The 15,890-nt window shown below is 39.0% G+C and overlaps 1 protein-coding gene across 1 annotated transcript in view; it reads right to left on the reverse strand.

Annotated features, from left to right (window-relative positions):
* Positions 1 to 1,535: 1,535 nt before the first annotated feature.
* BUB1 (BUB1 mitotic checkpoint serine/threonine kinase) overlaps positions 1,536 to 15,890 on the reverse strand; it is a 42,247-nt gene continuing 27,892 nt past the window's right edge. Inside the window, exons 18-25 of the mRNA XM_017872318.1 lie at positions 14,726 to 14,964; positions 13,454 to 13,597; positions 5,825 to 5,940; positions 5,348 to 5,509; positions 5,013 to 5,170; positions 4,740 to 4,911; positions 3,433 to 3,539; positions 1,536 to 1,862 (exon numbers count right to left, since the gene is read on the reverse strand). Of these exons, the coding sequence (XP_017727807.1) occupies positions 1,667 to 1,862; positions 3,433 to 3,539; positions 4,740 to 4,911; positions 5,013 to 5,170; positions 5,348 to 5,509; positions 5,825 to 5,940; positions 13,454 to 13,597; positions 14,726 to 14,964 (1,294 nt within the window). The 3' untranslated portion in view covers positions 1,536 to 1,666. The remainder of the gene's footprint in view (positions 1,863 to 3,432; positions 3,540 to 4,739; positions 4,912 to 5,012; positions 5,171 to 5,347; positions 5,510 to 5,824; positions 5,941 to 13,453; positions 13,598 to 14,725; positions 14,965 to 15,890) is intronic.

The following is a 15,890-nucleotide window of genomic DNA, read 5'->3' on the forward strand; positions in this document are numbered from 1 at the left end:
CCAGCCATCCCATTACTGAGTATATATCTAAAGGATTATAAATCATGCCGCTATCAAGACACATGCACAGGTATGTTTATTGTGGTACTATTCGCAATAGCAAAGACTTGGAACCAACCCAAATGTCCATCAGTGACAGACTGGATTAAGAAAATGTGGCACATATATACCATGGAATACTATGCAGCCATAAAAAAGGATGAGTTCATGTCCTTTGTAGGGACACAGATGCAGCTGGAAACCATCATTCTCAGCAAACTATCACAAGGACAGAAAACCAAACACCGCATGTTCTCACTCATAGGTGGGAAATGAATAGTGAGATCACTTGGACACAGGGTGGGAAACATCACACACGGGGGCCTGCCGTGGTGTGGGGGGAGGGGGAAGGGATAGCATTAGGAGATATACCTAATGTAAATGACGAGTTAACAGGTGCAGCACATCAACATGGCACATGTGTACATATGTAACAAACCTGCATGTTGTGCACATGTACCCTAGAACTTAAAATATAATTTTAAAAAAGTATAATTTAAAAAAGACATAATATTTTTTCATCAATCAATTGGCAAAAGTCAAAGAGAGCCTGATCTGTCCTAATGAGAGTATGGGGAACAAAGACACTTATAGATGTTTTACACAACTCCCATGGGAGGCTATTTGCAGATATTAATACAAAATTTTAAACGCACTCACCTTTGACCCAACAATTTCACTTCTAGGCATTTATATGACAGATATCACATAACCAACTAATATGCGACTGTTAAAAAGCATGAGGTCATTTCACATGTAGTTATATTCTCTGTTGCCACACATTAAGTTTAAAAAAGCAGAATTATGCTAGTTGCTTCAAAAATACAGTATGTAGACATATGTATTCCATTCTTTTTGGAAAGATTCACAAAAAATGGGGTGTGATTGCCTCTGGAATGGGCAACATGATGGCTAAGGGTAGGAGGAAGCAATTCACTCTGTCCTCCTGAATTGTACATAACCTGGGATTTGTTTTCATTGTAATGCTAAGGGAACAAGGGATGGAGGAAGGAATGTCAGTCCAGGCTAGAAGGCCCTCCCAGCTCTGAAAGTCAACAAATGCCAAGTTGTCTGCTATAATTTTAGAGCTGGTTAATGAATGATCTATACAGTTTAAAAGAAAGACTTTGAGATCCGAGATTTTCCTTAGGTACTTTTAAAAAATAAACAGGCTTAGGATTTGTATTTCATAGAGCGCAATGAAGAACAGGTACCATAAAGGACAGGCAAGCTTTATTCATAAAAACTTGAAGTCCCTTGGAAATGCTAGGGAAATGTGTGTGTGTGTTTACACAGACACCAAACTTCAAATTGGGAAAATAGCTGCCTTGGCCCTTTTTTGGCTTAAACAGGTCAGTGTTTAAAAAGTGATTTCTAAATGCTCACATCTAATTATTTTCATGAATGCGTGCATCCCAGAAACAGCCCAATAAGTCTGCTACATAGGGACCTTATGTGGTTGTGTATTTTGTTGAAATATTTATAACAACTAAGTCACATGGAAATATTCTGTGAGATTTATTTTTAACAAACATTTACATAAACAGTAAATGAAAAAAAATCAAGGTTTAAAGTGAGCAGATTCATATTTACAGTGTGATTTTTAAGAATTGTCTATATTCAAATTTTATTTTCGTGAACGCTTATACTCTAAGAGCAGTACAATTAGCCTATTACGTAGGGCCCTAATCTTGTTAGTATAGTGTTGTTGAAATACTTTCTTCAGCTTTTGCCTTAACAAATCCAAAGATGGAAGATGATGACTATCTGGAATATTCAACATGATGTGAAAAAATTCATTCCACATATCCAAATGAGGAAGCCTGAAAAAGACAAAGCATAAATAATGGCTAAAATGTAGCCTTCAATATGCAGGATAACCCCACCCCTGCATCTGACTTCCACAGGCTTGGACAGTTTAGTATAACAACTCTCACCTAAACACAATACAATGCAGCAAGTATGGAAACACTGTATCTATTACACATGAGAGAGATTAAAGACCCAATTAAATGTCTTATACATCTTGTTCCGAAAAACAATATAAGTAATCTTTTAGCAATACTGCAAGTCAAAAAATTTTCTCTCTCTCTCTTTAAATAAAAACCCAAACTATCTGCTTCTGGCTAGCCATACATACAATACTGCCAGAATTGGATAATCTGGCCAAATGCTTCTGTCAAGCCTAATTGCACATGCACCAGGACCAGGTAGGCAGGCTGGACTGCCTAGGAGAGAGCTCAGAGTTAAGAGTTCCAACTACTATAATTGTTAAAATTAACTGCAGAAACTCCAGAACGTGGAGATAAGGCTTTGGAGAGAAAGTAGAATGTAATGGAATTGTGCTCCAGACAGGAAATGCCATCAGGTCTGCTGAGGGTTACCTTCCAGCTCTTCTTCACACTGGCAGTCAGAGATGAAACTATCTGCTCCTTCAATTTTGAGCCAAAGATGGAATAAAGTATTTGCTAAACACGAGGGTTCATTATGCAGAATAAAGAATAGTTGTTATAAGCTTTCCTCCAGGGCCTGAACCTAACCTTATTTATGTACAGTATATGACACTTCATAAAATTATTGCTATTTGTCTTTTTTTTTTAGTGGGGGCTGGGGGAGATGAGGTTCACAGGAATCCCATCTTATGTTTTCTCCAGAAGATATAAACATATGTAAAAGTCCATTAGGCTGCACACTTCAGATGAGTCTACTTTTCTGCATGTTTTTATGCCTCAAAAAAGAAAGTATAAGTGATATAATGAACATGCAGGTACCAAAAACTCAGCTTAAACAAAACATTCCAACAGTGTGTTCACACATTGTGTTAGGAGAGCCATCCATGTTGACAGGAAGAACTCTTGCCTAATCATGAATTTTCACTGTGATTTATAGACCAAAAAAAAAAATCTTTGAGAAGCTCAAGTAACACAGGGGCTAGGACTGTCCTGTGAGAGAGAGCTATTCATATTCCTTTATAATTTATGAAGCACTTTCACATACACTATTTCCTTTGCTTCTTACAAATATCTGACAAACACAGGATCAGTATTTCCACAGATGAAAAAAAAAAAAAAAGAAAACAAAAAAACAAGTGAAAACCTGAGGGTTAGTGACATTAGGTGATTAAGGGTGGAAACATTTGCATGTGTAAAGGATATCAACCACTTGGCCAGGAGCTTTCAGTGAGAACATCAGCTGCCCCAGTGGGGAGACAGAAGTGGTAAAGCTATGCAGCTTGCTCCCTGTGCCAGTGCCCAGGACTGTCCTGTCACCATACTGCCCAAGGCATAGGATTTCCATGTGGTGACAGAGATCCTTTTTTTTTTTTGCCAGATGGAACCTAACATTCTACTACAGTTATTCTCTTTTCACTACGGCACCAATGCTAATACCCACCTTCTAAAAAGACCTTCAGGCTTACACTGGCCTCCTTCATTTTTCACTTTCATGTAGGTGCCAAAGAGCATGCAATATACTGTTGCAGCAACCCCAAAGTAATCAATCTATGAAGAAGATAGAGGTATATATGACTTAAATAGTAATTTACACATGACTATATTAAGATGCCTGTCTAACTTAGGCAGCAAGTTAAATACTCACAGGATTTTACTTTTAAAACATTTTGGAAGGCATTTGTTCAATCACTCCACTAACATGTCTTACTGAATATCTAGGCTTTGCCAGAGGCTTCCACGGATAGCAGACTACCCTCCACCCCCTAAGGTAGTCTCTTGGAAAGCTCTGCCCTCCTGAGCTACCATGTCCCTCTCAAGTCCTTCATTCTGTCACACGGGGCAAACACAACACTCTAAGCCGTCGTCCACATGGACAGCTTGGAAGTCCTCCTGGCTCACTCCCCTGGGACTCTGGCTGTCGTTCTCTAACTTGCCCCCATGGCCTCTTGTGGTGTGATATGTTCATAACTGAAAAGAACACTCCAGTCCCCTCCACATCCACAGGATGGAAAACGACCATTTCCTAAGGCCTCACTAGCAGTGACAACATACTAGAAACAAGACCCCCACCTCCGAATCTTTGCCCCTTTTACCACGGGCTCCCGGAAAGACATAGTTCTCACCAGGGAACTTGGCAGTTGGTTTTGTTAACCCAGTTCTCATTTATCCCAATTAGCATTCTCTTCCCTGGCCACCTAATATTCTAGTTGGTTGAAAATTCTGCAATCTTCCATTAGAATAATAATGATCCATTTCTTGATTTGACCAGTTGGGAATCTGGCTTTACCATCTCTTATAGTCAAACCCACCATCCTGCCTGAGAGCATCCCAGGTATATCCAACATGTGCTCAACTCTGCCCAGAGTGGGCATGCGGGTCTCCCTGTTATCCCTGATTTAGGAAATTGGGCTGGCCTACCTTGACCTCAATAAACCAAGCTGTCTCTTTACTGCATGACTTCCTTTCTGAAGGGTTCACTAATCATTAAATACTCTTCCCTATGATCAAACACCACAGAATATATCTGCTCCCCTTTCCTGATAATAGGATCTGTAATGGACTAATAAGAAAGTAGAGTATTTTTCAGGAATAGAATTCTATCCCTGCCATGTCGGCCTTAGGCTCATCTCTCCTTCAACTGCTCCTCAAGAGACCACCTCAAACTACCTAGATCCCCAAATTCATTTTGAAAATCTGATGAGTGCAACACAGAAAAATATTTCCAAGTCCCTCACTTTAGTTTTATACCTGGTAGTTCCATGGTTTGTTGCTGAGCATCTCAACACACTGAAAACCAGATGTTTCACACTTTGCTGTGAATATAGTTCCTTTTGGAAAAAGTTTCATATCTATACTCTGACCAAGGTCAATCAGTGCCAAGCCAGCAGATAAATCATCTTCATCATCCTGTTCCAAAAATCTATATTAAACACAAACAAAGCCAGGCTGCATGAGCACAAATGATGAAAGGCTGCTATGGAAATAGGAAGAGAAGAACCCTATTAAAAGCATAACACTTGCCCGTTTCCAAGTATGAAATTGTCTGGCTTAATGTCTCCATGAATGATTTCACAGTCATGTACTTGCTCAATCATGTAAAGCATTCTCATAGCAAAAGAGATGACAAGACCTTGAGGCATCACTTTCTCAGGGGTATTTTTATAGAGGTTAATGGCATTCTAGGAACAATGGAAAGTGGAATCCTGAGTTAGCTGCACAAGATTAATAAAATTTCAAATTGAGAGCTTTGCCCCTGCCCACCACTCCACAAAAGCCCCAACCACAAAAGTACGTGCAAGGTACAAGCCAAAAATGCATTTTAAAGTCATGTGCTCAACATAAAAATGAATACTTACTAATAATGTTCCATAGCTGTAGAGCTCTCCTACTAATACACTGCCGTTCTGGAAGAAGTGGGCAGAATAGAACTTCATAAACATGTGTTGCATAGTTGGCTTTAGTCTTTCCATCAACTGGGTCCCAATGTAGAATTCCCAGGGGTTGGCAGGCTTCTGGACCTGCAAATCAGGTATGTGAAATTCATATCCAGTCTCACATCCTGAAAAATGATAGCAATAAAGCAACCTCTATCCCAATGAAGATGTGGTGTTGACAGTGATAACAAGTTATGAACTGTTGCTGCAGTGTAGGACTTGCTGCAAGACAATCCTAGTGGGAAAAAAATTCTAAATCCTTTGTAGTTTTTGTTTTTTAATTGCCAACTACAGACATAAATAAAAACACCACTATCTTAAAGAAAAAAAAAATGACTGGCAAACTCAAGGTCTAAAATTCATTTCTATATCATACAAAAAACAACTCAGGTCATTTACCTTTAAAACAAATTTCTGTTTATTTTTAGCATCATTCACATCTCCCTGGGTAGCTTCGTACACCTGGGCAAAGGCTCCTTCTCCAAGAAGGTGATGGACATTGACCAGCTTAGAACCTTAGAAGATAATTGAAAATTTTAATTTATGTAAGCCTTTTATTTTAAATAGTTTTCAATTTACAGAGAAGTTACAATGAGAGTAGAGTTTGCTGTATACTTTGCATCCACTGTCTGCAATTGTTAACTCTCATATAACCATGGTATATTTGTCACAAATAATCAATCAACCGAAGTATTATGCTCCTATTAACTAAACTCTACATCTTACTCACATTTCCCTAGTTTTTGCCTATGTTCTAGGATACATTATGTTTAGTCATCATGTCCACTTAGCCTCTTCTGGGCTGTGAGTTTCTCAGATGTTCCTTGTTTTTGATGACCTTGACAGTTCCAAAGAGTACTGGTCAGGTATGCTGTAGAATGGCCCTCAAATTGGGTTTGTTTGATGTGTTTCTTGTGGTTACTTTGGAGTTACTAGATTTTGGGGGAAAGACCACAGAGGTGAAGTTGTAGTAGTTTTTTGTTTGTTCTTTAGAGACAGGGTCTTGCTGTTGCCCAGTCTGGGTTGCCATGACAAGGTAATAGATCACTCCAGCTTCGACCTCCTGGGCCCAAGTGATCCTCCCACCTCAGGCTCCCAAGAAGCCAGGACCACAGGCGTGCACCACCATGCCCAGCTAATTCTTAAATTTTTTGTAGAGATGGGGTCTCACCATGTTGCCCAGGCTTGTCTCAAATTCCTGGCTTCAAGTGATCCTCCTGCCTTGGCCTCCCAAAGTGTTGGGATTACAGGGGTGAGAAAACACACCTAGACTGTACTAGATTTTTTTAGATTAAATTTAAAAAAAAGAATTCACGGCCGGGCGCGGTGGCTCAAGCCTGTAATCTCAGCACTTTGGGAGGCCAAGATGGGCGGATCACGAGGTCAGGAGATCAAGACCATCCTGGCTAACACAGTGAAACCCCGTCTCTACTAAAAAATACAAAAAAAAAAAAAAAAAAAAACTAGCTGGGCAAGGTGGCGGGCGCCTGTAGTCCCAGCTACTCAGGAGGCTGAGGCAGGAGAATGGCGTAAACCCAGGAGGCAGAGCTTGCAGTGAGCTGAGATCCAGCCACTGCACTCCAGCCTGGGTGACAGAGCGAGACTCCATCTCAAAAAAAAAAAAAAAAAAAAAATTCACATGTTCAAAATCAGATGTAAAGAAGTAGATTTCTGGTTCCTGGTCCAGCATATGAGGAGCTTGGAGTCATCCCTCCACCCTCATAGTAAGCCAAATGGCTGAAAATCAGTAACACTTCTGAGATCCATTAGAGAACTGAGGTCAAAAGACAATCTGCTTCCTCCAAAATTGGACAGACAGGTGGACACAGAGAATCACAGCTTGCCAAAGTAGAAGGCCAGGAACAGAAACCACTGCTGGAACCAGTACTGGGGGAGTTATAATGTAAAGAACTGCATATCTCAGACCTTATTTAAGAAGTCCCTAGGGAAACCCAAAGACAACAAAACAAGGACACAAAGGGCAATTTATAGCCTCTGATATAGTGACAGCAAACTGTAAACACAGCCTAACCCTAGACAGATTAAGCATGAAAGCTCAAACTAAATGTCTATTTAATCTCATTTCCTTTTAGCTCATATATTAGGTCTGGCTCTTAACAAAAAAATCACAAGGCATAGTAAAAGACAAAAATCACCAGAGTAAGCATCAGAAATAGACACACATATGGCAGAGATTTTAGAATTAGCATACTAGGATTTTGTTGTTTGTGTTTTTAGAGATAGGTTCTCACTCTGTCACCCAGGCTAGAGTGCAGTAGCATGAACATAGCTCACTATAGCCTCTAGCCTCAAACTCAAGTGATCTTCCTGCCTCACCTCCCATGTAGCTAGAACTATAGGTGCACACCATGAAGACTGGTTAATCTTTTAATTTTTTGCAGAGACAGAGTCTTGCTATGTTGCCCAGGCTAGTCTTGAACTCCTGGCCTCAAGTGATCGTCCTACCTCAGTCTCCCAAAGTGGTGGGATTATAGGAATGAGCTACCATGCCCGGCCCACGCTAGAATTTTTTTTTTTTGAATTCTAATTGACACGCGAAGGGTTCTAATGAAAAAAGTAGACAGTGTGCAGGAAGAAATGGGTAATATAAGCAGAGAGAAACTGAGAAGCAAAAAAAAGGTGCTAGAAATAAAAACCCACTGTAATAGAAATAAAGAATGCCTTGGATTGACTCACCAATACATGGCAGGGAAAAGAATCAGTAAGCTTGAAGATAGGCCAATAAAAACTTCCAAAACTGAAATGCAAAAAACAAACAAACAAACAAACAAACAAAAAAAAATATATATATATATAGAGAGAGAGAGAGAGAGAGAGAGAGAGACAGAACAGAGTATTTCAGGAGTGTGGGACAACTACAAAATGTGTAACAGATGTAGAATGGGAATACCAGAAGGAAGAAGGAAGAAAGGAACAGACAAAAATATTTGAGGCCGGGTGCAGTGGCTCATGCCTGCAATCCCAGCACTTTGGGAGGCCATGATGGGCAGATCACTTGAGGTCAGGAGTTCAAGGCCAACATGATGAAACCCCATCTCTACTAAAAATACAAAAAATTAGCCGGATATGGTGGCGGGCATCTGTAGTCCCAGCTACTCGGGAGGCTGAGGCAGTAGAATCGCTTGAACCCCGGAGGTGGAGGTTGCAGTGCACTGAGATTGTGCCACTGTACTCTAGCCTGGGCAAAAAGAGCAAAACTCTGTCTCAAAAAAAAAAAAAAAAAAAAAAAAATTGAAGTAATAATAGCACAGAATTTTCCAAAATTAATGATAGACACTAAACCACAGATCCGGGAAGCTCAGCGAGCACCAAGCAGGATAAATACTGAAAAATCAACACCTAGGCATACCATATTCAAACTGCAGAAAAAGACACAGAGAAAATATTGAAAGAAGCAAGATAAATAAAACCATCTTACCTATAGAGGAGCAAAGATAAGAATTACACAGGACTTCTCAGAAACCATGCAAGCAAGAAGAGAATGGAGTGAAACATCTAAAGTACTTAGAAATTTGGAATCCACCAATCTAGAATTCTGTATCCAGTAAAATTGTCCTTCAAATAGGAAGAATAAAAACTTCCTTACACAAGCAAAAAAGATTAGTTGTGATGTATATTGCAAACACTATGGTAACCACTTAAAAATTTTTTTAAAGAAGTATAATTAATATGCTAAGAGAGGCGACAAAATGGAATTATGAAATAACTCAAAATCAGAGAAGGAAGAAAGAGAGTAGAAGACAAAGAACAAGGGCAAGGAATAGAAAAATATAGTGACAATCCAATTATATCAACAATCACTTTAAATATCAATGGTCTAAATATACCAATCAAAACAAAGACATACTTTAAATACCAAGACAGATGAAAAGTAAAGGGATAAGACCCGGCGCAGTGGCTCACACTTGTAATCCCAGCATTTTGGGAGGCAAAGGGAGGTGTATCACCTGAGGTCAGGAGTTTGAGACCAGTCTGACCAATATGGTGAAACCCTGTCTCTAAAAAAAAATACAAAAATTAGCTGGGCGTGGTGGTGTGCGCCTGTAGTCCCAGCTACTCAGGAGGCTGAGACAGGAGAATCACTTGAACCCAGGAGGCAGAGGTTGCAGTGAGCCAAGATCATGGCACTGCACTCCAGCCTGGACGATAGAGTGAGATACCTTCTCAAAAAAAAAAAAAAAAAAAAAAGTAAAGGGATAGAAAAAGATATACCATGCTAACACTAACAAAAGAAAAGTGTAATAATAGCTATATTCATTTCTGACAGAGCAGACTTCAGAGCAAAACAATTATCAGCATAGAAAAGGGCATTACGTGTGTGTGTGTGTGTGTGTGTGTGTGTGTGTGTGTGTGTGTGTGTGTACAAGACAAGGTCTTGCTATGTTCCCTGGCTAATCTGAACTGCTGTGCTCAAGTGATCCTCCAGCCTCAACCTCCCAAGTAGCTGGGACTTATAGGTACATGTCACCATGCCTGGTTAATTTTCTAAAAACTTTTTTGTAGAGATGAGGCCTCACTGCATTGCCCAGACTTGTCTCAAACTCCTGGCCTCAGTTGATCCTATTGCCTTGGCCTCCCAAAAAGTGCTGGATTACAGGTGTGAGTCACTGTGCCTGGCCTGCATTATATAATGTTAAAGAGATTAATTCTCCAAGAAGACATAATGTGTATAAGCCTAACAAGAAAGTAGCAAAATATGTGAGTCAAAAGTTACCAAAAACTAATAGAACTGCAAGGAGAAAAAGATGAATTCACTATTATAGTTGGAGACTTCAACACCCTTCCATCAGAAATGGACAGATCAACTGGGTGTGGTGGCTCACACCTGTAATCCCAGCACTTTGGGAGACCAAGACAGAAAGATTGATTGAGGTCAGTACTTCGAGACTTGGGCAACATAGTGAGAACCCTATCTCTGCCAAAAAAAAAAAAAAAAAAAAGCTGCATGTTGTGGTGCATGACATAGTCATAACTACTCAGGAAGCTGGGGCCAAAGGACTGCTTGAATCCAGGAGTTTGAGGTTGCAGTGAGCCAAGATTGTGCTACTGCACTCCAGTCTGGATGACAGAGTGATACCCTGTTTCAACAAAGAAAGAAAAGAAAAGAAGGGAAGGGGAGGAGAGCAGAGGGGAGGGGAGGGGAGGAGAGGGACAGGGAGGGATGAGAAGGGGCAGATAAAGCAGGCAGGAAATCAGCAGTAAAAACATGGTTGAACTGAATAGTAGCATCAATCAATTGGATCTAATTGACATTTATGGAATACTTCATCTAATAACAGCAGAATATACATTCTTCTCAAGCTCACATGGAATATTCACCAAAATAGACAACATTCTGGGCCATAAAACACATTTTACCAAATTTAAAAGAACAGAAATCATACACAGTATGAAAGATAGTTGTAAAGTCCCCCAAGTACTTGGAGATTAAACATACTTCTGAATACCACATTGGTCAAAGTCTCAAGAGAAATTTAAAATATTTTGAACAAAATGAAAATGCAAAACAATTTACCAAAATTTGTAGGCTGCAGTAAAGGAAAATTTGTAGCACTAAATACATATATTAGAAAAGAAGATCTAAAAATCAATGAGATTCTACCTTAAGAAACTAGAAAACAGAGCAAATTAAAACTAAAGTAAGCAGAATAAAAGAAATAAACATTACAGTAGAAATCAACAGTGGAATGCCATATCCACAAATGAGAACTGAGATGAAATGAACAAATTCCTTGAAAGACGCAATCTACCAAAGCTCACAAAAGAGACATAGATAATCTGAACAGTCCTATAGCTGTTAAAGAAATGGAATCAGTAACTGATAACCTTCCAAAACGGGAAGCACTAGGCTCAGATGGGTTCACTAGTGAATTCTATCAAACATTTGAGAAAGAAATTATATGAATTCTCAACAATCTCTTGCAGATCAAAGAAGCAGAGGGAATACTTCCTATCTCATTCTAAGGGGCTCTAAGGGGCCAGCATTTCCCTGACACCAAGACCAGATAAAGATCTTACAAGAAAGGAATACTACAGACCAGTACCTCTCATGAACACGGATACAAACATCTTCAGCAAAATATTAGTAAATCCAATCCAACAATGTATCAAAAGAATTGTAAGTAAATCCAATCCAAAAACACAGAAAAAGAATTACACACTATGACAGCCAAGTGCAATTTATCCCAGGTATACAAAGCTAGTTCAACACTTAATCAGTTAGTTAATTTCAATTATTGAAATCCATCACATCAACAAAGAATCATATAATCATATCAATAAATGCAGAAAATATTGAAAGGAGCACGATAAAGAAAATCCAACACCCACTTATGATTAAAAAAAAAAACCCTCTCAGCAAACTAGGAATAGATACTTTCTGACAGAGAATATGTACAAAAAACCTGCAGCTAAAATCATATTTAGAGGTAATAAACTATGTAGATGCTTTCGCCCTAAGATCAGGAACAAGGCAACAATAAGAAACCAACCAACCAATTAGAAAATGGACAAAAGATCTGGATAGACATCTCACTGAAGAAGATATACTGATGGCAAATAAGCATATGAAAAAATAGTCAATGCTGTATGTCTTCAGGGAATTGAAACTTATAACAAGATTGAGATATCACTATTCACCTATCAGAATGGCTAAAACCCAAAACGCTGACAACCACCTAATGAGGGCAAGACTGGGGAACAGGAGCTCTCATTCACTGTTGGTGGGAATGCTAAATGGTACAGCCACCTTTGAAGTTTCTTACAAAAGTAAACATACTCTCATCATATAACCCTGCAATTACACTCCTTCCTATTTACCCAAATTATGAGTTGAAAACTTATATCCACACAAAAACTTGCATACTGATGTTTACAGCAACTTTATTCATAATTGCCAAAACGTGGAAGTAACCAAGATCTCTTTCATTAGTTGAGTGGAAAGGTTTAACTGTGTGGTACGTTCATGCAATAAACATTATTCAGTGATTAAAAAAAAAAAAAAGCTATCGGATCACGAAATGACACAGGGGAACCTTAAATGCATATTGCTAAGTAAAAGATGCCAACTGAAAAGGGTACATACTATATGACTCCAACTATATGACATTATGGAAAAGGCAAAACTACACAGACAGCAAAACAATCAGTGATTGCTAGGGGTTGGGGGCAAGGAGGAAGGGATGAATAGGTGAGACACGGGATTTTTAGGGTGAGGAAACGATTCTGTGTGATACTGTAATGATGAATACATGTCATTATACTACATTCGTCAAACCCCACAGAATATACAACCCAAAGAGTGAACCCTAATGTAAACTAGCACTTTAGTTAATAATGCATCAACATTGGCTTAATTTTAACAATACCACACTCATGCAAGATGTTAATAACAGGAAAATCTGTGTGTGTATATATGGAGAGGTAGGAATATGTACTTTATGCTGGATTTTTCTGTAAGCTTAAAACTTCTCTTAAAAATAAAGTCTATTCATTAAAAAATTTTAAAGGGAATATTGTGAAGTCTTGCTCCCATTGTTTCCCACTCCCACCTACGGCTAGCCATTTTAATTGTGGCATATAATACATACGGCTCTGCCCTTTGCATTTACCAGTATGGTATGTTTTGGAACTCATTCCCTATCAGTACAGAGTGAGCTTTCTTGTTCTGTTGCCAATATTACTATAGTATTTTACTGCAGAAGTATATAATAATATCTATGGGAAATCCTTAAAAGTGGATAGCTGGGTTTAAAAGTACATGCATTTTTAATTTTAATAGATATTGGCAAATTGCCCTCTATGAGTTATAGGAGTTATAGTCCCAACAGCAAGCACAATCCTACAATCATGGCTTAACAAAATGTTCAGTTTAGTATTACGGATACAACTCCCTATTGGAGGTGGGGGGGCAAATAGGAGAATCTCACACACATACAAACACAAGTTACCATCAACTTCTCATAGACAAACAAGAATTTAAAGTTATATTATCCAAATAATTCTTACCCAATTGAAATTCAGTCTTGGGTTTGATGGCTGGAAGTTTACATTGCCATTCAAAAGTATTTGGATAGGAACTCACTGGTTTAGAAAGCCCAGATAAAAGTTTGAAAATCAGCTTATCATCCCATGGGTTCCCAACAATGAAGTCTTAAAGGAATGAGAACAAAAAAAAAAAAAAAAAAAGGAACATGAATTGAGAACTCAAGAACTTTACCAAATAAATTGTAGACAAAGTGAGTAGAGATATTTACTAAATAAGCTTTCAAACCCTTATACTTTTAAGAGCATTGATTTAAAATTAAAAGAACTATTTTAAAATCAAAATTGGTAGCTCTGCACAGTTTATTATTTGCCATTTTATATCTACAAATTTGGATCAATATTCAGTTGTGACAAAGGGAATCAACTCTAGGTACATTTTCTCCACTCAACTGAACGGCTAGATTCTATCTTTAACACAACTGGGGATACGTGTCTTAAGGGCAGATGTGGACATTAGTTACTTCTAATGTGCTCAGATAAACACATATTATTTAATTGCTTTTCCACTTATATCCACAAAACTTATACTACCTATCTGCAATTTGCGTATATGAGATATACTTTGGGTCCACAAAAGGGAAATAATTTCTAAAAGTAAGAAAAAGCTTTCTCTCCAACCTGGAATGTTACAAAACATTGTATTAGTGGCAGTTATCAAACACTAATCCAACATGGTTAACACTCACTCAGTGCTAAGCACATGCAGAACACTGTTCTCAGTACTTTATTAATTTAATTACAATAAACCTCTAAGGTAGGTACTAGCATCATCAGCTCAACTCTACAGAAAAGAGGGATACGGAAAATTGAAATGAGCTCGGTCAAGATCACGTGACTACTTAAGTGAGGGAGCTAGAACATAGTCAGTCCATCTCCAGACTCTGTGCTCTTAACCACTATGCCAGATTGTTTATGTGTAATATGTTGAGGGGGAAGGGGTTCTCTTTAACCTTGAGCCTCAGTTTACTTTTCTGTAAAATGTAAAATATAATAGTATTAGATTAAATGCCTTGCACATAGCAGGCTGTCAAATTCTAATTCCCTCTTCCAACAGTAGTTATTTTGATACCTTCTAAAATTAAAAGATTGATTTGCCCTTCAAGTATGCTACTGTTACTCCATTGTGATGCATTATGCAAGTTTTGTCTGAACTCAATGACTCAATGACATTCAAGTCCCACTGTGGGTTTCTTTGATGGGACAGCTTTCCCCACGAAGAGTGAGTGTTCGTACTTGGAGCATCAACATTCCCAAGTGAACTCATCTGCATCCGTTCTGCTTGGAGCCCAGCAATAGCATCTGGTGGATCTTCTGCAATGGCAGCATCAGTGTCTGTGAGTCTGCAAGCCTCAACGCCCAACTCTGCCTCACAGGTAAGTACCCCATCTGCAGCAGGCTGGCTCAGACGGAGTAAGGATGCTGAATACATGTGAGACGAGAAGGGCTGTTCTGGGCTTTTCTCCTGAATTGGACTGCACGTGTGAAAGGAATAAAGAAACCAAAACACCACGTGATTAGAAATCTGTTGAATACAGTCACATAAAAGTCCCTTCTCATTCTAGAAATGACATTTCACAATAGCCTCACAGACTAAAAGTTGATTAAAGCATTTTTAGACAAACAAATCTATGAAAATATACAGCTAGTACAATATGAACAGAATTAACAAAATCAAGATATGGTTGTATGAGATAAATAGGCGAGGTAATAGATGGGATACTCTTTAGTAGGAAATTTAATAGGAGTGGGTTTATTTCTCCAAGCTGCATCTATGCGACACTACTATCACCAAGACTGAATATTTAACTTTATTCCAAAAATGGCTCCTTTTATAACATTGAAACAAACAGAAAATGTCAATCACAATACAACACTCCAGTACACTCCCATACACACAGTCATGTGCTGCGTAATAACAGTTCAGAGAACAGCCGGGCGCGGTGGCTCAAGCCCGTAATCCCTGCACTTTGGGAGGCCGAGACGGGCGGATCACGAGGTCAGGAGATCGAGACCATCCTGGCGAACACGGTGAAACCCCGTCTCTACTAAAATACAAAAAACTAGCCGGGCGGGGTGGTGGGCGCCTGTAGGCCCAGCTACTCGGGAGGCTGAGGCAGGAGAATGGCGTGAACCCGGGAGGCGGAGCTTGCAGTGAGCTGAGATCCGGCCACTGCACTCTAGCCCGGGCGACAGAGCGAGACTCCGTCTCAAAAAAAAAAAAAAACAATTCAGAGAACAGCATATGCAATGGTGGCCCCATAGGATCATAATGGAGCTGAAAATCTCTGGTCTCCCAGTGATGTCTGATGATCCTGACCCTAGGTGTGTAGGTCTCAGCTAATATGTATGTTTGTGTGGTCGGTTTTAACAAAAAAAGTTTAAAAAGTGAAAAATAATT

This window comes from Rhinopithecus bieti, unplaced genomic scaffold (genome assembly GCF_001698545.2).
Source record: "Rhinopithecus bieti isolate Rb0 unplaced genomic scaffold, ASM169854v2 scaffold_7528, whole genome shotgun sequence".
Lineage (NCBI taxonomy): Eukaryota > Metazoa > Chordata > Mammalia > Primates > Cercopithecidae > Rhinopithecus > Rhinopithecus bieti.